General features: G+C 35.8%; 1 protein-coding gene across 3 annotated transcripts; it reads left to right on the top strand.

The window, feature by feature from the left end:
- Positions 1-86: 86 nt before the first annotated feature.
- LOC123220321 lies at positions 87-26,326 on the top strand. Of its 3 annotated transcripts, XR_006503031.1 has the most exons (11): positions 87-555; positions 1,941-2,038; positions 2,131-2,176; positions 2,470-2,552; positions 2,666-2,730; positions 3,659-3,720; positions 4,512-4,571; positions 4,802-4,834; positions 11,680-11,725; positions 25,920-25,985; positions 26,070-26,326. XR_006503031.1 is itself a non-coding variant. In XM_044642490.1 (10 exons), the coding sequence occupies exons 1-10, from the start codon at positions 184-186 to the stop codon at positions 26,115-26,117; spliced, it is 933 nt and encodes a 310-aa protein (XP_044498425.1). In that variant the 5' UTR covers positions 87-183; the 3' UTR covers positions 26,118-26,326. The 3 variants fall into 3 exon arrangements, 2 of the variants coding, with proteins under 2 accessions (XP_044498425.1, XP_044498436.1); XM_044642490.1 differs by lacking the exon at positions 11,680-11,725; XM_044642501.1 differs by lacking the exon at positions 11,680-11,725 and having other exon boundaries at positions 4,802-4,857.
- The last annotated feature ends 1,435 nt before the right edge of the window (positions 26,327-27,761 follow it).

Here is a 27,761-nt window from a genome sequence, read left to right as displayed (position 1 = left end):
AAAAATGGGTGGGAATAGTCCTCCTCCCTTTTCTGTATTTTTCAAATAAGCAGTCAATTTGGATGTAATGTTTAATTTAATTTAATTTTATGATACAGCTGCCAAGCGCCAACCACAGAACCTGGAGACCTAAAAAGATATGTAATCTCAAACCCAAAATTCCAGTTTCATTATCTAATTATCATGGCATTCTGTATGTCCTCAACATTATCTCCCTTAACAAATTTATGCTCTACCCATTTCCATAAACAACCTTTTCTTTCATTTCCACTCTCTCTTTCCCGTTCTGTAGCCAACCAAAACCTTTCCAGCCTCTGCCTTGCCGCTAAGTCTCAAACGGGGCCCGTCAAGAAACATTCGCCTAATAACAAAAAGAAGACCAAGGACAGAAATAAAAATTCTATAGATGAATTGAGTCTCAGTGATGTTGAAATTGTTGCTGATAATGATTATAAAAATGAACCTTTGGAGCCTCTGCCGAAACCCCCTGCCGGTTTTGTTGTGGATGAATCTGGAAGGGTTCTCGTGGCTTCTAACAAGCGAATTGCTACTATTGTGAGTGCTTACTTTGAACATGATTAATTTAGGGAAATTTTATTTTATCTATGTAGTTCAAAAATACAAGTCTAGTTGATTTTGTTGAGTTCTCATCAAATTATCAAATTACATTGATATCTTGTTGTTTTTAGTATTTAGCATTCTAGGGTTTTTTGAAAGAATATTTTATACCAGTTGATATGCGGGGTTTGCTTCTGATGATTTTATAATAGCATTTCTAATTTGAGGATTGTGTAAACTTTTAAGCCATTTCGATGCTTGCTGTTTCTGTGCTATTTACAAAAGATATGCCTAGATAGAGCCAAATGGAAAAAGGAGTTCATTTAGGTAGCTGATGCTGTATTTAAATTCAGCAAGTTTTGGCCTGCTGGGGCTACCATTTTCATGAATTTGAATGCGCGCACACACAGAGAGAGTTGTTTTTGTAAGTTTTAGTAGCTTTAAGTGGTTTGTGTTGAGTGATTTTTACTTAACTTTTTTTGGAAAATTATTGCCTAAGTTTTTAAGATTTAACTGATTGGAATTTCAGGACCTGTTAATTGCTGGGCTTTATCAGTTTCTGGAGTTAATATCTTGGACTTATCAAAATTAATTATTTTTATACAGCATAGAATTTCTTACAATTGAGAAGCTTCTTTCAAACCATGAGCACTAGCAACTGAATTATGGCATTTCTGTTGGGTCCTTTGAGTGTTTCACTTTCCAAAAGTATCAGATTGATTATTGTAATAGACTTACATTTTCTTGAGATTTCAGAGTTTTTCTTCATGTCAACCATGAGTATCTTGGCAGTCATATTGGGCAGTTTGAATGTATTAAAGATTATTTTTAAGGATGTTATGTTAATTCTCTGCTGCCACTTCTGTTCATTAGAATGGTATTGAAAAATGATTTAAGGTCTGGAGCTTTATATTTGAGATATTGTTTGAGGGTTTATGAAGTTGTAAACACTTTGCTTTTTACTGATTTCAGTTGATTAGTGATGTCATGTTACTGGTTCACAATTTAAAATTTTCATTTTAGAAGTTCCATAATTAATAACTATGAGAACATATAATAAACAAAGTATTTATTTTTTGAAGGGACTACACTTGCTTGCACATCTATTATTTACATGCTTCTATCTGGGATGGTGGACTCCCAGTGCAGTTTATATGATTACAGTCAGTCACAAATGTTTTTTTGGTGCCTAATCTGTATTAAATATAAAGTCTCTGATAAAATTTCTCTTTATTTCATTTCAATTTTCTTTTTTAACTTTTTTCTCCACGAACTTAAGGTCAATGCTATGCTGGTTATAACTATAGCGATTGAATTTATGGTTTTTTTTTTTTTTTGCTGTTAATATTCATAAATGAAAATTCTGATGTGGGCATGGACAGGTTGATTCTAGCAATAATAATCCACTGGATTGTGTTATAAGAAGAGTGTTTACAAGTTCACGAGGAGATGAATGCATGCTGTTGTGCCCAGTTGACACGTAACTAGTCTTCTTTGTTATGAGTTCAGAACAGTTCTTCTAGTAATTTTTATCTTTTTCATGTAAATCTTATTAATAAATTTCTATTGCAGGCCGGTTCAGATATTAAAGAGCACTAATATTGACGGGTGGTCAGCTGTATGTTTCCTCTCCTTTATTTATTTTATGTTTGATCTTTGATATACCAAATTAATCTAGGATCTTGGCATGATTTAGTGGAGGGTGTATATTAAACATCCAAGGAGATGGTTATATGGTGAACAGTTAGAAGGAGAATTCAAAATTTTCTGATAACTGCTATTTCATTTGTTCCTCCCCCTTCTTCCCTTTTGCATTTATGCATTGGATTTCTGTAATTACGATGACAAAATATACTCTTTCTGTAAACTTCGAAGCCCACAGTCTGTAATATCTTTGTTTTTGTATTTTAGGTCGGTGATGAAGAAGTTGAAGCTATTCTTCCTACAGCTGCCTATGCTCTTGCCAAGATACACATGCATCTAGTACATAGCGGGTATCGTGGGTTTTCAATTTCTAACTTATTTTAAGTGTATGTAAATTCTTCGAGTCTTGTTTCTCCTAAATGTCTTTATATCATTTAGTTATATGTTTTTGTCAACCTATCAGATTCTGTTATACGGCGCGGGGAGGATTTTGCTACTCAGATGATGACATATTTGATTTCCGCACAGGCAATTTTCTTAACTATCTTATGCTTCTTGAACTATTTTACAGTTTTGATTCTATTTATGGAGGTCATATAAGCTTGTCAATCGCTTTGATCTCCTTACATCTAAATTATAACAAGAATCTGGGCATTCAGCAATCCTCTTCCTCTGCATTCCTTGAATTATAAGCAAGAGCCTGTTGTACAGCTTTCATGAACATTTTTCTTATTTTCAGGTCAAAATATTTACAGGTTGTAATGAAGCTTTGCATATGAGACGATGATTTTTGTTCAGATCACCTTTATGATTTGAGTGTGAGGGGACATGATAATAATCATAGGGAATGATGTCTTAATCTATTTTAATAAATGATATATTCTCTTTGTCATAGTTTTTCCAACAAGCATACATCTTCAGCTAGAGGAATGGTCATTTTGAGTCTCTTGCGCTTTTGAATGAAAATGATATTTGTCCTTTATTGACTTGCTTATTTTTCTATGTCCTTTAGTTGAGTGGACTTGTCTATGTATCCATGCATTTATTGATGTGTCTGGCATACTTGCTTTTAGCATATTACGCTACCCATGTATCTTAAAATTCAATTTCTTTTGGATCAATGAACTATTAGTCACGTTCTAGCTTGTGATATGTGATCTTAAGATTTAGAGGGATCAATTTATAGAAATAATGCAGTCTGCACCTTTTAATAATTTCAGCTGTTGAATTATTGTGTTATTTTCATTTTGGTGAAACATTGTCTTGCCAACAATTAAGTAGCCAGTTTTCTAAGTTTTTATTGGTATAAATAATCCGTTGAAGACATATTGTGGTTTCTGGTCGCTTGCATCTCTAATATAGTACTGATTTTATGAAAATCTATCCAACGACTTCCAAATTTAAGGTCTTTAATTGTATGATATAGGTTAAACAATTTGGTATAACAATTTTGCAGATGATGGAGAGGATGTAGATGGCTTGCCTACAGAGGGGGTTGAAATTACATGTTTTCATTTGGTATGTGATACCATCAATTCTGTCTTGTATCTTAATTTTCTGTGGTAGTTGAAGAACTAATAATGTAAAGATGAATTCATGGACTAATTGAACTAAATGGAGATAGATGGTCAATTGGCTCATATTTCTTAATGTTTATGCCATTTAGGAAAATGTAGGAACAGGATTTTGTATTAAAATGATTCAAGGAATTTCTGGATTTTGGAGGTTAACTGTTAACTTTTCACAGTGTCTAGGACTGACTGATTGGATCCCTGGTTGCAAATTCTACTATAGGTGGATGAATCTTCTGCCATCATGTGCAATGAAGGCCTTTTTTCTTCTTCTTCCTTCTTTTCCTGCTCCCTGGTTTTCTTTTCTTCTATAGCTCCTTATTTTGAATAAAATTCAGTCCACCACACTACAAGTATTATGCATTTCCGTTTCCATCATAATCTTTCTCGTCTATTAACATGAACCATACCCTGATAATAAAATTCTCACACATGCCAATGAATAAGTTTTCCTGCAAACCTCAAGAATACTTCATTCTATTGTGCTCACTATCTATGTCAGTAAAATTTTATACAATGTCAGATACTGAATTATTATCTTACTAAGTCTTTCTTTCACCTTAAAAGAAGTGATCATGGGAATTAGTTTAACTCTGTTCTGTTTATCTATTTCTATTGTGGTTAGTTGTAATTGCTCTAGTCAGCATTAAGTTTTTGTAGGAATTAAAATTTTTGTCCACTTGGGTCATTTATGGGTTTTATATTTATAATTTTAAAATTTTTTGCCTCATTATGCAGGATGGTGCTCATTACATGATTTATACTCCATCTGATCCACTTCTATTTGTTGCTGTCAAGGTACCCTCTGAAATTTCTAAGTTGCTTTATTTGCATTATTTTAACACTCATAGTATCTAATTGCATTTTCTATTTATTTCATTACTAATGTTTGGATGAAAAAGTATTTGAATGCCTTTTGAATATACTATCCAAGATTTCTAGATATCTAGGATTGTTGAATTGAGGAAGTAGATTCAATGATTGGTGATTCAAACTTGAAACTTAAAAATTGGATTTCATGTGTGCAGGATGGTAGTGGGATATTGCAAATTGCTGATGACGTAAGCATTCTTACTCATTTGATGTATGGGAATGTTTAGTTATTGTTTTTCGCTTCCCTATTTTCCTCTATATTTTGAATGAAGAGTTTCACTTTATTACTGCATCTAGACTCTATTAGTGCATTAGTGGTTTTTTTTTTTTTTTTTGTTTTTGTAAATGAGTTTGTATTAAAGAAACATAACATACATAGGCATAACACAAAATGACCACCACCTACCAAAGGACAAGTCCTGGGTTAGGATCAAAACGTCAAGGAGCCTATATTATTCAAATTTGTCCCTATCTCTTCTTGTTTGACTAACCATCTATGGAAAAAACAAGAGGAGAATACTAAACTAAAATAGCAAAAACAACAAATGCAAGCATAGAGCTAATACAATCAATACATGTCCATGGGGGATATCTCTTTGTAGCTATCTTCAAAGGATGTCAATCCGATGGTGTGCAAACCAACCCCTAGTAGTCCATTCACCAAACCATAGTAGCATCAAACCGAAACTGAATTAAGCAACCACATCATTGATCTAGCCAAACCAAGTATGATGAGTGATGTAAGCATATTCTTGCCCTAGAGCATCAATCAAGAACCAATGCCATGCCAACCCAATAATCAAAGCAACACTCCACATGTCATGATCTAGGCCAAGAGTACAATTGAATCAACACTCCAAAATTCAAGCAAGCCGCAACAAGTGCAAAAGAGGGAAGTAAAGTTTTATCTTACACCATCTCAAACAAGATCCAAACCATAACAACCCACACCCCAAAGCATTAATTTGTGGTACATTCTAACATCCATAGCGTATTCAACCAAATCAAGTGAAAGGAGGATCTAAATGATTTCTTTCCTTTTAATGGTAAACAACATTTGACATGCAAAATGAAAACATTTAGTTATAAAATTCCTTATATTCTCTCTTCATGAGTAGTCCCATTCCTCCTCAATTTAATATGGCATCCGAGAGACCCCAATTACATGCAATTCTTCTATTCTCTAATGTATCTTTGATTTTCTAAGCTCTGTAGCCCGATCTCGTACTAGGGGTCTAATTTTGACTTGGATGGTGAAGGAGTCATTGGAGTGTTTCTTGAAGAGTCTCTCATTATGTAGTAGCTCATAAAAGAAGTTTTCAAAGTATATACTTTAGTTTCTTCTTCCACCTATAGGCTATATAATCAATATATTCGTGCCAAGGCATGGGGTTGTAGCTAAGATAACATAAGCCAAGATTTTTCCTATATACTCATAGTGAAGGAACATCAAAGATAGAGGATCATAGGATTCCTCCAATGCATTGCAATAACAACATTTCATTCTATTTATAACTCCTATTCTCATCAAGCGGTCTTGGGTATTTAGTTTTCCCAAAATCGCTATCCAAAGAATGAAAGTGTATCTTGGTACATTCTTTGCACACCACACCACACCATATGCTTCTACTCCATTTTACTACTCCTACTTCTTATTTCATTCCAAGCCAATTTTATACTATGTTCACCATTGATTGCTACCAACCACACTACCATGTCATCTCCTCCATTAGGATTAAAGTCAACTTAAGCCTTCATCTCCATTAGAGCTGTTGAATTTGCTTAGGGCCATTTCCATTGTCCTTCCCTTATTATTTAACTCACTTTGGCTTCTTTCCCTAATCTCAAGTCTTATATTATCCTCTCTCCATTTTTCCTGATAAGTGGGCTTTTAGGATACTAATTATTTTTTCTACCATTACCTATTAAACCTTCGTATTATCCTTTGAACAACACTCCTAAGTTTCAAAATATTCTTCAATGCCTATAAGCAATCCTTTGGGATAGAAAGATTCCTCAAGAGGTTATTCTTGTCGAATTCACCTATGCCAAGGAGTTTTTGTTTTAGACCATATTCCACACTTGCCTTGTCATTGTTGCCTGATTCTATTATATGATTTTCTTAATCCAAGACCTTCGTTCTTTTTTGGTATAGAAACCATATCCCATTTGACTTTTGCTTTGGTTTTCTTCAAGTCGAGCCCATCCCATAAGAAATTCTCAATAAGCTCTGATTTCTTCATGTAATTTAGTTGGAAGAATAAAGATAGATGACCAATATACTTAAACACTCACTACTATTGACTTTACCAACACAAGTCTCCTAACATAAGCACTCAATTTCTTCATGGCAATTGGAACTTGTCGAAATATGCTAGTTTTAGATTCTAATGGGCATTTTCCACCAATAGGTCTTCAGATAATGCTAGATTTCCCTCCAAGATGTTAGAATTAACTATCTTAACTTTTTTCTTCTTTGTTTCTCCATCGAATATAACTAAAATACCTCCACCATCCAAATTGTCTTCCTTTGCGATAAGGACAACTTATGACTTGTGTATACAATCATGGTTCAAGTTATTCTTACATTCACAGCAAGGGCAAATTCCGTTCTCCCGCCAGGCTCGGATTTTCGATTGTATTAGTCATGGACGAACTTCCATTGTCCACTGTTGTCCTTGATGATATTGACTTTTTCCATCCTCGGAATCGTGTGCTTTGATACCTATCTAGATACAAACTTGGGTATTCAGTTGGCTAGAAAACACTTCTTCAACTTCACAACTTCTCAATTCAGCACCTTCTCCCTTCATCTTACTACCATAATGATTTCTTTGCACACTTTATGATTCTTAACACAACACAATCACACAACAACACACAAGAATATACAAGAAAATACCTGGTATATTATATCTGAATGGAACATTCTTGCTACATTAAAATCATATTGCAAAATACTCAGAGTCCATAAAATGTTTAGTAATTTTAGCAAACCATCAAACATCTCTAAAATCAACTCCTAAGGTTGCTTGGCATTCAAGAGGCCAACATTTTCCTTCAATTTCAATCTGATACGTACCCGTGAATTAGTGGTAAGCAGACCTCCAAACTGATGGTTCTAGTTACAAAATAGCTTCTCTTGATGGTTCCAAGCCAAGTTTTCCTTCCACTCTAACTCACCTCAATCACTCAAGCAATATTCCCACAATCTGAATGCAATAAGGCAGCCAAAAATTGGAGTAAGAAACTCAAGCAATTCAATAGCAAAGAAATAAAGAAATAGCAAATTCTATTAATAACACTAATTATAATTTAGCACAATAACCATGATAGTCTAGCTCCCTTAAGAAGGAATTTAATTCAAAGCATAGAGTTATTTTAGAAAACAAAATCAATATTGATATTTTCTATATTAATGATAATATTCCCTAAATCAATAATAATATATTTTTCTACCCATTATCTTCTCTGTTTCCTCTTATATATTGGGATCTATTACTGCCTTGCATATCCTTTGAATGCCCAAAATTAGTAGCTTCAATATCTTCTAAATTTTCCAAATTACCTTATTTCTTTCTACTGTTATTTGCATTTTTGAGCTTGAATGCACAAACCTTCATTATTAGACTTCCATCAATCCCCCCACCCCCTAGGAGTAGGGTTGGATTTGAGCCAAGTTTAGCTCGGCTCGGTTCATATATGAGTGGCTCGAGTTCGAGCTCGAGTTCGGCTAAGGCCGGCTCATTTCAGACTCGAGTTCGGCTAAGGCCGGCTCATTTCAGACTCGAGTTCGGCTCGACTTGTTTTTTGTTATCAAAACGACATTATTTTTAATATATATTGATCAAAACGACGTCGTTTTGTATAAAAAATTTTAATAAAAATCTGCCGAGCCAGCACGAGCTCGGCCAAGCCCGACTCGTTTCGAGCTTGACCGAGCCGAGCTCGAGCTGGCTCGGCTCGAGTCCAGCCCTACCCACGAGCAACTCTCACCTTGTCCTTAAGGTGAAAAAGGAGAAACTGCTCATTCATCTCCATAAAATCTTCCCAAGAGCTTTCAAAGTCAAGCAGGTGGCGCCATTTAATAAGAACCTCCAGACAACCATTTTCGGAGGTGTGAGTACCTAGTAGAGACTCAGGTTGTAACTGTAATTCCATATCCTCAAATAAGCAAGTGGGAAGAGGTTTTGGTAGAATGGTAGGGCCAATCACCCTCTTTAGTTAAGAAACATGAAAGAGAGGATGAATTTTACTTTCAGAGGCAGGTTGAGATGATAAGCAATTGATCTGATTTTCTCTATAATTTCAAATGGGCCATAAAAGTGTGGGCTTAATTTTTCATTGGGTTGGCAAGCCCAATTTTCAAAGCGATAAAACTGAAGTTTTGAAAACATCTTATCCCCAATATTAAATTGAATCTCCCTCTGATTTAATTCAACTCGCTTTTTCATACATTCCCATGCACGATTGAGTTGATCTTTTAATTCTATCAAAATAGCATTGCGTTGCTGAAGGTAAACATCAACCTCATCAATTTTAGATCGCTTTGAACCCTTCGCAAGAGAGTTGGGGGCTTTTGTTCATATAAAGCTTTGAATGGGGTCTTGCCAATGGAACTGTTGAAATATCTGTTGTAATATCATGTAAATAAGGAATACATCGTGTAAAATAGGAATATGAAGATATCTTTCCTAAGTTAGATAGACGTAGTTAATAACTTTCCTAGATTAGTCCGATACACTTCCTATATAAAATGTTGTTATTTTCTTTAAATCAATACATCAAAATATTTTATAAGCATCTCTTTTCATATGGTATCAGAGCCTACGTTAGGCTTTTAAAATTTTTCATGGGCGATTCCAAATAGTTTTTCAGTTGTCTTCTCTGACCACCATGTTTTTGTTCTTTTCTGGTGGTCGTGTCTACACCATTTGACCGAAATGACCTTGCCAACAAACCCTTGGAAAGAGCGTTACCATTCGCCATCGCACGCGCCTTTAGTCCTCTCGATAGCCTCCGTCACCAATCTCTTTCTTTAGTGAGTGTGCGACAACACAGCTTCTTCCAGTGGACTCAAAAATGTCGATGTGTCATTTTGTGGTGACCCCACCATTATCGGTCACTGGAATTTGTTGCACGCTGATACGAACCTTAGGAGAATCACATCTCAAAAGTTAGCTATTGAAATGGGAGAGCCCAAGGCCATATAAACCCCACACTAGTTGTCCATATTTTCTAATGTGGGATCCAAGTCCCATACCTTGCACTTGGGATCCTAACATACCACCACGCTCCCCAGCCCCGGCGCCCACGCAGGCTAGCTGTGCGCTAGCTCCCTGCTAACCCCAGGCGAACACTGCAATGCCGGCGTCACCATCCGCGTCGCACGATTGCAATTGGGAGACATGGTGATGGCTCTGATACCAAATGATACGAACCTTAGGAGAACCACACCTCAAAAGCTAGCTATTGAGATGGGAGAGCCAAGGCCATATAAACCCCACACTAGTTGCCCATACTTTCCAATATGGGATCCAAGTCCCATATCTTGCACTTGGGATCCTAACACACGCGCCGATTGTTTCCTTCTTAGATCATCTTCTCTGATCTACTTTTCCAACGCACGTGGACATACATTGTTGACACCATCATCTTCAGATAACATTAGTGCATCTTTTTCGGTCAGTCATGCTCTTCGTCACTGGTCGTCTCCGTTATCACCGAAAAACTTCTATCGGATTTTTTCTCCTCTCTAGGCTATGTTTGATCTGCTAGCCTAGTTTCCAAGTGCTCTTCAACAGCTTCCATCAATTTTTGGTTGATTTCTCCACTGTTTTCTATTTGATATGGATATTAGGAGCTTTAGATTATGTATGACCTTTCCTTTCAATTCTTTCCGTATAATCATAATTGAGAAGTTAGTTGGTAGCAGTAATTGTGTTTCGTAGGTTGCTTCTATTGAATTGTGGTATATGAGACAAGGTATTGAAGACCATTTAACAACCAAAGCTGCAGATATTAAAACTGTTGCAACTGTCTGGATTGGAATTGATGTTGCTTTGTGTAGTATGTTATGAAATACTATCGACATAGGCTCACTCCATTTTTAAAGCCTATCGAACATGTTTTGACATATGGGCTCAAGCTAAACTTCTCTATACCAATGACATCCAATAATTATACTCGATCATGTCTAACTTGGTTCATCTAAAACAAGGAATGAGCTTGTTAGAATTTCTTGGACGAATGACCTTTCTTAAAATTGAATTCAACTTCTTTCTTCTTACCGGTAAGTCAGTTGCTGAAGACTTGGCTCGACAGGATTAATTCTTTATGGTGTTGACCTTAGTTGCTCTCAGTCTTGACCTTAATTCGGTTCGGGATCAAATTTTGGCCAGTGCTGTTATACCATCCCTTGATGAGGTCTTTGCTCGATTACTCCGTGTGTTTTCTTCAAGTATTGTAATAGGTTTCTCTAGTTCTTTTAACCTAGACACATTTGCTTTTGCCTCTTAGACTGAATAAAAAATCATGGTGGCTGAGGAAATCGACCGTGGTGTAGTTATTGCCACAGGTGGGGTTATACTAGAGAAAAATACTATAAACTACATGATCGTCCTTGGGTAGCCAATCTTATTTAGACGGGCCTTCCTCTAGCACTCAATCTCAACATTCTAAGCAGTCTTCTAATATTGTTTCAGTCACACACACGGGCATCTGGCAGTGTGTCTCACTCAGTCTTTCCCTCCCGGTCCATGGGTTCTCAATTTTGGTGCTTCCAATCACATTTATGATAACTGTAATTTACTTTCTCATTGTACTGAATCTGAGTCTTTACCTATGGTTACATTAGTCAATGGATCAATAACTCGAGCAATGGTTGCCAGTCATGCACATCCTCTTTCTTCTTTGCCTTTACACTCTGTTCTTTATCTGCCTACTTGTCCTTTTTAATCTCGTTTCTACTAGTAAACTCACTCGTTCCTTAAACTGTGCCATTATCTTCACTAATGACTTTTTTGTTATACAGGACCGCAGTACGGATTAGACGATTGGTGCAGGACATGAGTCACAAGGTCACTACCGTTTACATCTGCCATTTGATTTTGTAGCCTACATGATTACTGAATCTCTGATACTTTTTCACAATCGTCGCGGACACCCTAGTATCTCCAAACTATAGAACATGATACCTAGTCTTTCTTCTTTATCGTCTCTTCGGTATGACTCATGTCAATTTGGAAAACATTCTCGAAAATCATTTGCCAGGCGAGTCAATAATCGGGGTATTTCCCCCTTTGAGTTAGTTTATTCAAATGTCTGTTGTCTTAGTCAAGTCGCATCTGTTACTTTTTTTGACGATTATTTGTGTTGCACTTGGTTTTTCTTAATGAAAAATCGATCTGAGTTATTTTCTATTTTCGAATCCATTTGTGCTGAGATAAAAACACAATTTTTTTACTATTATACATACCTTTGTAGTGACAATGCTTGTGAGTATTTTTCTGCTCCCTTCACCAAGTTCATGTCTTGTCAGGTTATTTTACATCAATCCTCTTGTGTTTATACTTCTCAGCAAAATGGAGTCACTGAACGTAAGAATCAACATATCATCAAGACTGCCAGCACATTTTTTATACATAATAATGTTCGCTTCCAATTTTTGTCGGATACGTTCCTCATTGCTTGTTTTCTAATAAAGCAATCTTAATTTGTTTATGACTTATCTCTTGCTCATGACAAATTAACCGTTTGTGCTCTCAAATGTGTATTTTTTGGTTACACCCATCTTTAGAAAGTTTATCGGTGTTATTCTTTTGACACGCTGATATTATCTGTGTTGATATTACCTTTTTTAAGTCATTTTCTTACTATTCTTCGTTAGATGGTCAACCTATTATAGAAATCCTTCTGTTACCATCTATAATCTCTTTTCTAGATTATCCTTCTTAGTCTACTCCTTTGTCTCCTCCCACTGAGGAACTCTCTTCCCTGCCCGATACCGATCTTGTTCATCATCCTGTAGATGATGGTGTTGGTTTGTGCACCCACTTCCTACTCCAACCTCCTCCACTGCTGAGGTCTTGTCTCTTATTGATCAGTTCCCTATTCCTATTTGCAAAGGTATGCGTCTCACTCGAAATCCTCATCGCATCTATAATTTCCTTAGTTACTATTTGTTATTGTTACACTTTTATGTCTTTGCGTCTACTTTATCTTTGTATTTGTTCCTAACACTATTCGTGAGGCACTCTCTAATCTCGGGGGGCAACAAACAATGATTTATGAGATGTCTGCGTTGCATGCCAATGGTACTTGAGAATTGGTTTCTCTTCCTCCAGGATAGTCCACTGTTGGTTGTCGATGGATATATAGTCGTTCTTTGGATGGCTTGAAACAGTCTCCTCATGCCTAGTCAGCATTGTGATTTAGGAGTTTGGCATGCGAAATAGTGAGTTTGATCATTTTGTATTCTATAGACATATCTTACAAGGACAATACATCTATCTGGTGGTTTATGCGGATGATATTGTTATTGTGAAAGAGATGTTTGTAGAATAATTTGATGTATTGATTCAAAGAAAAAAATAACATTATATGGGAAGTGAATTCGACTAATCTAGAAAAGCTATTAATTACGTTTATCTAACTTAAGAAAAATATCTTAACATTCTTATTTTACACGATGTATTCTCTTTTTACATGATATTACAACACATATTTCAACACTTCCCCTCAAGCTGGAACATATAAGTTATATGCATCAAGCTTATTACAAATATAATTAATTCGAGGACTTCGGAGAGATTTAGTAAGAATGTTGACAAGTTGATCGTTTGAATTGACATGACTTATGGTAATGCGTCTTAACATAATCTTCTCATGAACAAAATGCCATCAATTTCTATGTGCTTTGTCCTTTCATGAAAAACTAGATTGGAAGAAATGTGAACTGCAGCCTGGTTGTCACAAAGTAATGACATTTGTGAGATATCTACAAATTTCAACTGTTGAACAAACTACTTCAACCAGACAAGTTTACAGATAACTAAGGCCATAGCACGATACTCTGCTTCTGCACTTGATCTGGCTACAATGTCTTGTTTCTTTTTCTGGATATAAGATTTCCTCCAATGAATACATAATACCCAGGAGTAGATCGTTTCTCTGATGGTGAACCTACCCAATTACCATTTGAATATCCAATACCTTGTGTATGATCCTTATTCTCATAAAGTAGACTTTTTCCTAGGGCTCCCTTAATATACCATAAAATCTGAACAATTGCATCCTAATGATGATCACATGGAGACTGGAGAAATTGACTTACCACACTAAGTGAAAATGAAAGGTTAGGTCATGTAATGGTGAGATAATCGAGTTTACCAACTAACTTTCGATATCTCCCAAGGTCTACAAGAGACTCCCTCTATCCAGGTATGAGCTTAGTATTAGGATTTATAGGAGAGTCTATGGGTTTGTAGTATAATATTCTTGTTTCTTCTAGAATATCCAGAGCATAATTCCTTTGAGAGACAACAATTCCAAACTTAGATTATGCGACTTTTGTGCCAAGAAAATAGTTGAGTGGCCCCAGGTCTTTAGTCTGAAAGTGTTGAAAAATACGTTATAATATCATGTAAATAGAGAGTACATTGTGTAAAATAGGAATGCAAAGATATCTTTCCTAAGTTAGATAGATGTGGTTAATAACCTTCTTAGATTAGTCGGATACACTTCCTATCTATAATGTTGTCATTTTATTTGAATCAATACATCAAAATATTGTCTAAGGATCTCATTTCATGGGAACTATGGGAAGTTATATGATACCAATACTCTGACCAAGGGAGTCACTTGGGCCAATCTCATGGCTGTTGAACACAAAAACAATGAAAGAATATTTCTAGTCCTCGGTTAACTACCTCGGTTTTTCCATCTGATTGGAGATGATAAGCACAACCAAAATTTTAGAGTGGTGCCTATTGAGTGAAACAATTCACCCAAAACTAACTCATAAACAGACGGTCTCTGTTTGAAATAATTGAGCAAGAGTACCCGTGAAATTTAACAATTTCCCTGTAAAACAATTCAACTATACTTGGAAAGTTGATCAGCAATTACCAAGATGGTGTATGTCTTCTTTGTATGAGGATGGTGGTTATCACAGCGTGTTCCTTGCTTAGCTGTCATAAACCGAGGGGGATGAAAAATTCTAGACGTCTCTCTTTGCATGAATCCAGTTGCGAACGAAGGGTGTGGTGTTGATTGTTCCAGATGATCACCCATTAGGCCTTTAGTTCCATTTCGGGGTGGATGTCTCTCTTGGATGCTTGTTAGTGACGACACTGATTTTTCAGTGTCTTTTCCCTTGATTTCTTGAGAGTAATTGAAGGATTTTGTAAAGGTTGCCGTCGATGGAGTTGAATCGTTCGCCCGTGCAAGCCTTTTAATCTTGAGATTGCCCTTTAATTCCCCTGTTCGAACATCGATGGTAGCCACATGGTCTACCGAAGTGCAATAATTTTTTTTTAATTCTTTAATGCATCCTTCCATTCCCGTTGATACCATGCATTGTAATTGTCGACCTCCAAATTGATGGTTCTAGCTACAAAATAGCTCCTCCAGAGGGTTCTAGGCCAAGCTTTCCTTACACTCTCATCTCAATCACTCAAGCAATATTCCCACAATCTGAATGCAATATGGCATCCAAAAATTGGAGTAAACAACTCAAGCAATTTGTTGAGTTGTATTTAGTTATATTAGGAAGACTATCAAACCATATTAGGATAGGATATGTATTTTAGGGATTGGATTTGATTTGATTTATTTCCTTTTATATCTGCCTTGTAATTGTATATATTGTAACATTTTGCTCTTTGAATAATAAGAAAAACAATATTCTGAATTCATATGGTATCAGAGCCTACATTACGCATTTAAAACTTTTCCGGCGTTCTCAATTTTGTTTCCGGCGAATCCAAGTCCTTTCTCCACTGTTTCTCTGATTGTTGAGCTTCTATCATTTTTCGGTGATCATGCTTATATTAGTGTGACCAGGGTTCTCTCGCCGACACATCCGTCAAAATAGAATCATTGTTCGCCGCTCCACGCACCTACACGCGTTGCTCGTTCTCTCGGTATCTTCAGACGTCGATCTCCTGTTCTGGCGACAGTACAACGACATTGCTTCTTCCGTTGAACTCAGACGACGTCGACGAATAAATTTGTGGTAAGCTTGCAGTCATCAGACGTCGGAATCTGTTGCACACGCCTACCGTTTATCTTCTTGAAACATAATCTCCGATCTACTGTTCTATTGCACATGCGACTACACTGCCGACACCAATTGACTCAGCAGAAGCCGGTGATCATTTCTATTGAAGACCCACCTTCACTGGTTGCTCCACGCGCTGCTAGTGACGTCACCGAACAGTTCCTCCTTTGTTCATGCATCCAACAGGCTTTGTTTCACTATTCAACAATGTTCTGATCAGTTTGTGAGCCTCGGTTTCTACGAATCTTTACTTTTTTCAGAAAGCTTCTTCTGTTCTCTGATTTGTGATTCACCATGTCTGTTGAAAGCTCCAAACTAGGTTCTCTCTTTCCTTTTAATTCTCTTCTAGTAATTACTACGAAAAAATTAATAGGGATCAATAATTATGCTTCATGGGCTGCATCCGTTGAATTATGGTGCATGGGACAGGGTCTTGAAGACCATCTTACTAAGAAGGTTGAGGATATTACATCTGATAAAACTGTATGGACTAGGACTGATGCTTTATTATGTAGCATGCTATGGTATACCATTGATCCTTAACTCCATTCTATTTTCAATGCATATAGGACATGCAATGACATCTAGACTTAAGCCAAACTTCTATACACCAATGATATTCAACAGTTATACTATGTTGTATCGACTTTGGTCACTTTAAAACAACATGACATGGGTATGTCTGATTTTCTGGATCGGATGGCATCTTTGAAGACTGAATTCAATTTATTGTTACCTTTTGGTAAAACTGCAGCTGAAGACTTAGCCTAGCGAGACAAATTCTTTATGATTCTCAAATTGACGACCATTAGTCCTGATCTTATTCATGTTTGAGATCAAATTCTTGTTAGTGGTGTTGTCCTTACTCTTGATGAAGTCTTTGCTTGTCTATTTCGTGTGCTTTCCCCAGAAGTTATGACTAGATCTTTTGGTTCCCCTAATTTTGACTCATCTGCCCTTGTCTCCTAGAATCAATAGTCAGGTGAGCGTGATGGCTGGGGAAATCGACCAAAGTGCAGTTATTGTAATAGATGGGGTCACTTTAGAGACAACTGTTATAAGTTCCATGGTCGTCCTCTTCGAACCGCTAATATTGTTTAGACATCTGATTCTCCTATTGACTCCTCTAGATTGTAGTCTCCACCATCTTTGACACTCACAGGTGCTAATCTTGAAGACTATCTCCGATATCAAACAACAAAACAATCTTCATCTTCTATTTGCTTCGATTGCTTATTCGGGTAATTCAGTTGTGTGCCTTACTCTTCTTCGTTCGAGCCATGGGTCCTTGATTCCGATGCCTCTGATCACATCTCTGGTAACCCCTGTCTATTTTCTCACTTTACTAAGTCTACTTCATTACCTACTGTAATATTAGCTAATGGATCTGTTGTTACTACAAAGGCAGTAGGTTGTGCCTATCCTCTCCCACTGTTGCATTTGGAATCTGTCTTTTATCTCTCTGACTGTCCGTTTAATCTTGTTTCTGTTAGCAAACTTACTCGTTTCCTAAATTGTACAATTACCTTTACTAATGACTTTGTTCTTATAAAGGACCATAGTACGGGCTGAATGATTGACATAGGACGTGAGTCACAGGGCCTTTACTGACTAAGTCCACCTGATTTTGTAGCATGTGTCATCACTGAGTCTCCGACACTTCTTTACAATTGTTTGGGACACCCTAGTTTATCCAAACTACAGAAGATGGTTCCTAGTTTGACACATTTATCGTCCTTTAATTGCGAGTCCTGTCAGCTTGGAAAACATATTCGTATATCGTTTCCAAAATGTGTTAATAAACGGGCTACATCGCCCTTTGAGTTAGTCAATTCCGATGTTTGGGGTCTTAGTTAAGTCATGTCTGTTTTGGGTTTTCAATATTTTGTTACATTTATTGATGATCATTCATGTTGCATTTGGTTATTTTTAATGAAAAATATATCTGAATTATTTTTTATTTTTGAATCTTTTTATACTGAAGTTGAAACACAATTCTCCACTACTATTCATACATTACGTAGTGATAATGCAAATGAATATTTTTCCACTCCATTTACTAAATTAATGTCATCCAAGGGCATTTTACATCAATCCTTCTATGCTGATACTCCGTAGCAAAATGGAATTACTGAACGTAAAAATCGGTATCTTATTGAAATTGCCCATACCTTACTCATACATAGTCATGCACCTTATATTTTTGGCAGATGCTGTTCTCACTGCTTGCTTCTTAATTAATCAAATGTCTTCTTCAGTTTTGCAAATTAGGTACCTCATTCTATTTTATATCCTGATCAGTTGTTGTTTCCTCTTCAACCTTATGTCTTCAGATGTACGTGTTTTGTTCATGATTTATCTCTTGGTCAAGATAAATTGTCTGCTTGTTCTATTAAATATGTCTTCCTTGGATACTCGCGTCTTCAGAAGGGTTATCGATGTTATTCTTCTGACACACGTTGCTATTACTTTTCTGCAGACGTTACATTTTTTGAGTCTTCTTTTTATTTTTCGTCTTCTTCTCAATTGGACAAGCCTCCTATCACAGAAGTTTTTCCTGTTCCTTACATTGTCCTCTACTAGATTCACGTTTTGAGTCTAACCGTTCTCCGACTAGTGTAGATCTTACACTCACTAGTCCTTCTACAAGTGATGGCCTTGCTCCTCCTTTAGGTGAGTCAATCTCTCCGAACCCGGTGCACCCCCTTCCTGCTCTAGAATCCTCTGTCACAGCGGTCTTACCTCCTGTTGATCAATTTCCCATAGCCATTCTTAAAGGTATGCACTCAACTCGTAATCCTTATCCCATCTATAATTTTCTTAATTGTCATCGTTTATTTTCACCATACTATGTTTTTGTATCTACTTTATCCTCTGTATCTATCCCTGCTACTGTTCATGAGGTATTATCTGATCTCGGATGGCGACAAGCAATGGTGGATGAGATATCTGCTCTACATGCTAATAATACTTGGGAACTAGTTCTATTGCCCCTTGGTCACTCAACAGTTGCATGTAGGTGGATCTATATTATTAAAGTTGGTCTTGATGGTCAGGTTGACAGATTGAAAGTGCGGTTGGTTGCTAAAGGATACACTCAGACATATGGGCTTGATTATTATGAAACTTTCTCTCCTGTTGCTAAAATGTCCTCTGTTCGCCTATTTTTATCTATAATTGCCATTCGCCATTGGCCTTTGCATCAGTTAGACATCAAGAATGCTTTTCTTCATGGTGAATTGCAAGAAGAGATTTATATAGAGTAACCTCCTGGTTTTGTTGCTTAGGGAGAGTCTGGATTTGTTTGTAAGCTTCGTCGTTCTCTATATGGCTTAAAACAATCTCCTCGCGTCTGGTTTGGTCAATTTAGTATTATTATTCAAGAATTCGGCATACTACGAAGTGAATTTGATCATTCAGTGTTCTATAGATAAACTCCACAGAGACAATGTATCTATCTAGTGGTCTATGTTGATGATATTGTTATTACAGGAAGTGATTAAGAGGGTATTGAGCAATTAAAGAAGCATTTGCTTAGTCATTTTCAAACTAAAGATTTGGGTCCACTCAGATATTTTCTTGGTACAGAAGTCGCCCAGTCTAAATCTGGAATTGTCATCTCTCAAAGGAAGTATGCATTGGATATTCTGAAAGAAACAGGAATGTCAAATTGCAAACCTATAGACTTTCCCATGGACCTTAATACTAAGCTCTTACCTGGGTAAGGGGAGCCACTTGCAGATTCTGGGAGATATCGGGGGCTAGTTGAAAAACTCAATTATCTCACTATCACACGATCGGATATTTCTTTTGCTGTTAGTGTTGTAAGTCAATTCCTTTAGTCTCTATGTGACAGTCATTAGAATGTAGTTATTTGGATTTTGAGGTACAGTAAGAGGGCACCTAGAAAAGGATTGTTATACTAGAATAAAGGACATACTCTGATCGTTGGATATTCAAATGCTGATTGGGCAGGTTCTCCATCAGACAGACGTTCTACTTCTGGGTATTATGTATTAGTTGGAGGAAATCTAGTATCATGGAAAAGTAAAAAACAAGATGTTGTTGTCAGATCTAGCGTAAAAGCAGAATATCGTGCTATAGCCTTAGTCACTTGCGAGCTTATCTGGTTGAAGCAGTTGATTCAAGAATTAAAGTTTGTAGAAATATCACAAGAATTAAAGTTTGTAGAAATCGATTGTCATTTTGTTCGAGAAAAGATTCTGTCAGGGTGTATCTCTATAAGTTATATCAGTTCAAATGATTAGCTAGCTGATATACTTACTAAATCTCTTCGAGGACCTCGAATTAGTTTCATTTGTAACAAGCTTGGTGCATACGATTTATATGCTCCAGCTTGAAGGGGAGTGTTGAATTGTATTTTGTTAATGTTGAGTTGTATTTAGTTATATTAGGAAGGTTATCAAACCATATTAGGATAGGATTTGTATTTTAAGGATTTGATTTGATTTATTTCCTTTTATATCTTCCTTGTAATTGTATATATTGTAACATTTTGTTTTCTGAATCATAAGAAAAACAATATTCTGAATTCATACAATTCAACAGCGAAGAAATAAAGAAATAACAATTCTATTAATAACACTAATTATAATTCATCACAATAACCAGAATAGTCTAGCCTCCCTTCGGAAGGAATTTAAATCAAAGCATAGAGTTATTTTAGAAAACAAAATCAATATCAATATTTTCTATATTAATAACAATATTCCCCAAATCAATAATAATATATTTTTCTGTCTATTATCTTCTTTGTTTCCTCTTATATGTTGGGATCTATCTACTGCCCTACGTGTCTTTTGGATGACCAAAATTAGTAGCTTCAATATCTTCTGAATTTTCCAAACTGCCCTCCTGATTTCTGCCTTTATTTGCATTTTTGGGCTTGTGCTCATAAACCTTCATTATTAGGGTTCCATTACAATCCCACTCCAATTTTCTATCAATTCTCAACTATATTCACCTCTACTTTTCCTCCTCTTTATGCTCCATGACAACCAAGTTTGTTGTTGGAATGCCACATGCATTTTTCAAGTTTGGTGGTCCTAGATCCTATAAAAATGCCATTTATTCTTCCTTTTTGTTGCCACTTGCCCTAGAGATTTTTCCCTCCCTTTGATTCTTATTTTTGCGAGAGATGTAGATATGAGTTCTAACACAATCCTTCCCTTCCAAACCCTTACCAGTCACCTCCTCTTCAACCGAGGAAACTCCTATCGGGGATCTCCTAATGTAAGCCCATTATCTTTCTCAATACCACTCTTTCTCTCCCCTTCACATTCAAGCCTTGTGATTTCCACCCTTTCCCCTTCAACTACTCATTTTTGTACCCTTCTCTTTCTCACTCTTCTTTCCACTTATAACACCACCCCCTTTTGATTTATCCTCTAATAATCTCTCCTCACATAAACCCTCCAACTCTCCGTCTAAGCCAGATGCTTCATCACAAAGAATGGTAAAACCATTAGCAACCTTCATACAATTGGAAGTATTAGCCTTCACTAGAACAACTTTGCCTTATCCTCGGCCTTATCATCTATGTTCACACTACCCCTTGGATTCTTTAAGGCTGAATCTTTTTTCCTAGACACTTGTCTCCATTCAAGCTCTTTCTTCTCAAGCTATTCCTGTTGGGACTTATTGATAATATCTTTTGGAGCATCACCACTCTCTGCTTGTATGCCCAAAAGATTTGCACCACAAGCATGTAAAAGGCTTCCAACTTTACTCCACCTTTTTAACCAACTTCTCACCATTTGGCATAAACAAGTCAAACTCTTCCAAAAACTTTTTAAGACGACTCCATCTTCACTCAAATTCTCGTATATTCAATTCTAGACCACTCTTCAATAATTGAGCCCATATACAAAGGTCTCCCCAAAGCCAGGTAAATAGCTCAACCCTTTAGGTACAAAATTCCAATGGAACCCCAAAAAAATTTAACCTAAGTGGCAGTACTTTTCAGATTTTCCTTAGAAAGATTCTAATTAGTGTCCCATTTTTTTCGACAAAAATGGTTGGCTAACAATATCCCAAGGACCACCCTTTGTTGCTCCAAGCATATGAACTTCATTTTGAAACCAAAGGATGAAATAGCCTTGTCCATTCAAGACAACTTCTAGTTTTCCAAAGGTGTTCCAATCCATCCCCACAAATTTCTTAATCATCATGAATGGAAACCTTCTTCCAAGGCAATATCCAATTAAGCAATTTCTCTGTTTTTCAACCTCTAATGGCCAATGCCACCACCTCACTAGGAAGAGAGACACATTTTCTTCCGTTCTCACAAATCTTGGGTTTGAAACATTCCATGGTTGCATTGGATTTTTTTTTTTTTTGAATGAAAAGATTTCTCCACGTGCCTCTATTCACCACTTGATTAGTCTTCTTACTTTGATCCACACCATTTGAAGAATCCTGAAGATTGACACTAGTCAAATGCTCATCAACAACTTAGGTCTTCTTAGCACATTCTTTTGTCACAATCAACACATCCCCAATTTCCATTCGGTTGTTTGCATCATTCAACTTTTCACAATCCACAACAATTGCCACGCAAACAAAAGGATTCGACTCATTCTTTATACCACCAAAGGAGACAATTACATTTTAGAAGGAGAAAGGAAGAGAGGAAGAGGAGGGGGGGGGGGGGGGGGGGAGGGAGAGAAGAGGAGAGGGGGAGGAATTTGAGGTATCATTAACATCAACAAGAGCCTCCTTTCTAACACAACTCGACAAAGCACTACCAATGAACTCCATAAGGACTAGAGGGGAAGACCAACAAGGATAGTAAAAAGGACATCAATTTGTAGGAAAAGCAATCTCTCGAAATGGAACAACTAAAAGACAATAGCCTTGCAAAGAGGGCTGAGATTCAATCAAGAATAAGAGGGGGAAAACAAATAAGTGGCAAGTAAGTTATAAGGAGATGAGTAATGTGATTTGTAGTATAAAAACCAGGACAATAAAGCCCAAGTTAGAATTAATAAGGACATAAGACAGTGAGTGGCATAATGAAGTGAAGAATGAATAGTATACATTGGACAATATAGAATTTATAGAGAAAAGATAAAGGCAAAAGTAAGTTAAGCACAGGAAAACAAGAGTGAAACAAACGTGAAGGACAAAAAGAAACAAACAAAAATGAGAAAAAAAGGAAAGTAGATAGTGATGTAGCATGTTATAGAACATTTGTAACGAAACAAAGCTTGGAAATAGCAATCCTAGGCAAAGGAAATTCTTGGATAGAGAAGGTAAAAATGACAGCAAAGTTAACCTCACACACAACTTAGAACTAAGAGAAACAGGTGGAACCAAAATTTGAAACAAGATAAAGAAGAAACTCTAGCATGGAAGAAACACAAACCTGATTGGAAAGAGGAAACCACAGTATACGCCTCAAGATATCAACAACACAACATTGATGAAAACATTACAACAAACATGACACTCCAAAAGCATCCAGAAAGACAACATTGAACCATGCCACCAAAACAGACCAAGAACACTGAACACAAGTCGTGCATCTACATCACTAATAAACTACTGCTCTTCACCTCACAAAGGACCAACAACTCACCAAATCAACTTCAGGACAATACAGTAGTAGTAATAGAAGGAAGAGTAGGAAAACAAAGATGGGTGAAAGAGGAGGGTGAATGGGAATGGTAGAATGATAACAAAATTGGGGGAGATGAAGAGATATGAGGTGGTTAGGACGAGGGAAGAGAATGATAGGGGTGATGGAAAAGATGGTGAAGGTGGATAGTGAATGGGTGGTAAGGAGAAGATTGTGAATGGGTGGAACTTGACCATAATCAATTTCTTCCAACCCTTTAAAATGCCTATGCTTAATGGATTCCATAAGGATGTATCTAAAATGATTGACCACCTCCTTCATGACTTTATTGGGATCCTCCACGATAGTTCCATTATTCAATTTAGTCTTAGAAATGATAAAATGAGGGGAGCAACATGAATATTTTGAATGAAGAGTTTCATTTTACAAGCGATGAACTACATCTAGATTCTATCAGTGTATTAGTGTTCTGTTTAATAATACTAATTGTTAGTCATTAGTATATACTGGTAAATATTTGATTTTGTTCTTAGTTATGTTAGGACCTCATGTATAAGATATAAGACTTGGATCTCACATAAGAAATTATGGGCTTCTGGGATGAGGTTTATATGACTTTGAGCATATCAATCTCAATAACTAGTTTTTGAAATGTGGTTTTCACAAGGTTTGTATCATTCGGTATCAAAATCACTGTCATGTCTCCAAATTGCAATCATGTTGTTTTGGTAGTGAATTGTCATTACAGTGTTAGCTCAGGGTTAGCAGAGAACTAGCGCACAGCCAACCCATGGGGTATTGGGGTTGCGAAGCGTGGTGCTTTGTTTGTTAGGGTTGCAAGTACAAGGTAGGCGATTTGGATCCTATATCAGTAAGTATTGTTTTTTGGTGTAGAGCTTATATGCCTTTGGTCTCTTAAATCCCAACAAATAGCTTTTGGAGTGTAATTCTTCCAAAGTTTGTATCAGAGAATAAAGTTGAACTTTGTGTATAGTGTGAACTTGAATTTACGAGGTTGTGTTAGGTATCTGCACTCACTGCTTCAATTCTACAGTTTCTACAACTCAACACTGCAATTCATTACTTCCTCCACCAAGGCTGTTCTGTTATAAACCTGCAACACAACAAAAATGCTCAACCAAACAGTTCAATAAACACAGAATGAAGAAGAAATTAGAGTAATTTATATTGATCGGTGTTATATATGTAAATACAGAACATTCAAGTCTATTATATCCTCATTCTCCGCAGAAACAAGTAAATGGGAATCACAACCTCACAATCTCCCCACTTTCATTCTATTGTTTTTCTTCTTAGTTCCTTGCTGCCTCACTCCATCATCCAGCTTCATTTATGCTCATTCTCTAACTGTCCCTCTCAATTCTTGCCACAGTGCCTTCCCCTCCATGTGGTCCTGCCCTTGGTTGTGTGTGAATGACATCTGTGTGCTCCCTAATTGTTGCCCTGAGCTTGTGCCTCATGTGCTCCTAATCATTTCCTTTTTGTGGGTGGCATTGCATAAGTCCTAACAGGTTGTAGCAAGCTTTTTGTTGTTTGACACTGGTATCCAACTTTAAAGGGTGAAATATTAAGTTTTTTCATGTTTAGATTGTGGTTGGAGTAATCATTGATCTTTAATTGTAATATAAGTAGAATAACAATACACATTCAAAGTCTTTACATATAAAGTTTCATAGCAGTAATATTGTGTTGTCATGTCATTCACTATCATTTAATGTGTAACTTGACTTTTTATATTAATTCATCCGATTATATTTTGGTACTTTAGTGTATATACACAATTTTGTATTAACTCTTTAATGTATAGTTATCTAGCTTTTTACACAGAAAAAACTAGTAATTGGCAGTAAAAATAAATGATTGATTCCCTTGCCAAGTGCCATAGCTTCTCATACTCCGAAATGAAATTCCATATGGAAGATGTATCCTTTTGTGGGGTTGAATTATTGTCTAAGCTGTTGGAAGTTCATGATGGTACAAAACATGGCATTTAGATGGTGAATTTCTGTGCATTTAGATGGTTTCAGAATTAGACCCTGAAAGGGTTTGGAGAACGATAAAAATGAGCATTGGTTTGGGAATCAGTAGACTGCATAATTACTGTATATGTAACTTGCCATAAATGCTTCTTTCGGTGGGGCTCCAAGAGTTACGTTCTTAGATATTGTCCTACCCACTTCTGCATAAGAGATAAATCCACAATATCTTTCTTAACATTTATCTGGGCTGTTACAGTAGCTATATTTAGATTCTTTGGATCTTTTTGCTAGCAGGTTTCACCAGAAGTGCAACAAAATAAAATTAGTTCAGTTAGTTATAAAGTGAATGATAAAGATACTAATTTTGGTCCAATTGAAAATGGTTGAAACAGGATCTGTTGGAGGACCCAGCAGTGATAAGCGCCATAGATGAAGAGACCGAATTTAATGCCTTGGTGGTAATTAATTGATCTTTCCATATAACTATTTCATTAAATCTTGAATTGGGCTAAACTCATTTTATGGCTTGTATGTTTTTATAGGAGGAAGAGGCTGCTCTTCTTGAATCTTTATTAGGTAAAGAAAGATAACCACGTTTCGACTGTCAGTTCAGTTCTAGTGAACCATCTGCCTTGTAGAGAGAAGAGCAATAATAATCAAATGTTTCCTTTTCAGTGTATATAACAAGTTTTGTTTAAATGTCAACTCGATTGAGAATTACTTTGGGGTTCTAAGGATCATTTAAACTGAAACATATTTATTTATTTTCTGAATATTAAAATAAAATACTTTAAAGATAGAGAATTGTTATTGGACAAAAAATATAATTTAATTTGTAAAAAATTAGGCTTGTTTATTGACTAAAATAATATTTTTATGTTAAAATTCATTTGTTGAGTTGGTTTAAAGAAAAATAAAATTTAGTAAGTGGTTTTGCATTTAATATTATAGAGACTGAAAAGTAAATAACAATTTTTTGGAAGGTTATAAAAGGTAGCCAACAAGTTGAGGACAATACTAATACAGCCAAGTAACTTTTTAAGTACAATTTTTGCGGTATCCCTAACTTTCCAACAAAACCCTTACATCCCTCAACCTTACGATTGTCATTGCTGATCTTATTATCTCATATTTTCATTTGTAAAATCTGATAAAAATATACAAAATTTAAAAAATAAATAAATAAATAAACCCAAGTATTTAGATCAATGTCTGGTTTTTTTTTAAAAATTAATGTAATGTTTTATTTTATGAAAATGGGCGATATTGGTAGATTAAAAATGTTTTTTTAAATGTTATAATTTTACAAGAAGGGAATTTTTATTAATGTATCGAGGGGTGTATATACAAAACTTATAAGCTAGAAGAGCTAAAAGAAAATGTTTTAGTGTAAGGTATACATTGTTACCATAATATTTTTGGGAAGTTATGGGGAAATTAATTAATTTAGGCTATAATAGTTTCCCGCCTATATTTGACTTCTACCTTTCTAGGAAAATCCCACATTTTCTATTAAGAGTACCCTTTCTCTCTATATTTCCTTCTTTTTTACTGTTTTCTCTCAATGCAACAAACAATAAACACATTCCTTTAGCAATTTTGTTTCCTCAATAGTATCATCACATTCCAAGTATCCTGACTTATATCTATATATATCAGAATTTTCAATTCATTTGTGTTAGTGATGATAATTTCAAGCTTTTTACAACTAGATCATATTGATTTTTTGAGAGAATGTGATGTTTATTTTTTATTTGTTGGAAGTTAAAATAAATAAACATTGCTTGTAGACAGGACATATATGTTGTATTTATCCATGTAGAAAAAGTTTTAGTGTCTAGATCAAAGGATCACCAGAATTGTGATTTTCTTGAAAAATGATATGCATGTGTGTGTGGAGTTTGTTTGATTGAAATTAAATATTTCAAAGTTTATGTGGGTTAGTTGTAATATGTATTTTTTCATTAAATTTATGTTTTATAGGAAAATGGTTGAGGTAATATATATGCTCGGATATGGTGGATAATGGATTAATAACACTTCAAAATTTATTGGTGGGATTCAAACATGGGTATCAATTGATGTAAAAATAAATTACATTAGATTTGCAGATGTAGCGTGTTCTCGTTTGGGCATCAACTGAAGTTACAATTATGTAAAAATTTATATGCAAAACCCAACCATCTCTAGTGAATTTTTGTATTTATTAAAAGATGACTATGATATTTGGATTA

The sequence above is a fragment of the Mangifera indica genome, chromosome 1 (assembly GCF_011075055.1).
Source record: "Mangifera indica cultivar Alphonso chromosome 1, CATAS_Mindica_2.1, whole genome shotgun sequence".
NCBI classification, from domain to species: domain Eukaryota; kingdom Viridiplantae; phylum Streptophyta; class Magnoliopsida; order Sapindales; family Anacardiaceae; genus Mangifera; species Mangifera indica.
The sequence above is the reverse complement of the archived record's forward strand: the minus strand, read 5'-3'. Positions and strand labels throughout refer to the sequence as shown.

Bases quoted from the DNA above. Each gene is read 5' to 3' on its own strand.
- LOC123220321 (XM_044642490.1), top strand. From the start codon at position 184: ATGGCATTCTGTATGTCCTCAACATTATCTCCCTTAACAAATTTATGC. The intron at 556-1,940 runs GTGAGTGCTTAC...GGGCATGGACAG, and splicing joins ACAAGCGAATTGCTACTATT to GTTGATTCTAGCAATAATAA. The intron at 2,039-2,130 runs GTAACTAGTCTT...TTTCTATTGCAG, and splicing joins CTGTTGTGCCCAGTTGACAC to GCCGGTTCAGATATTAAAGA.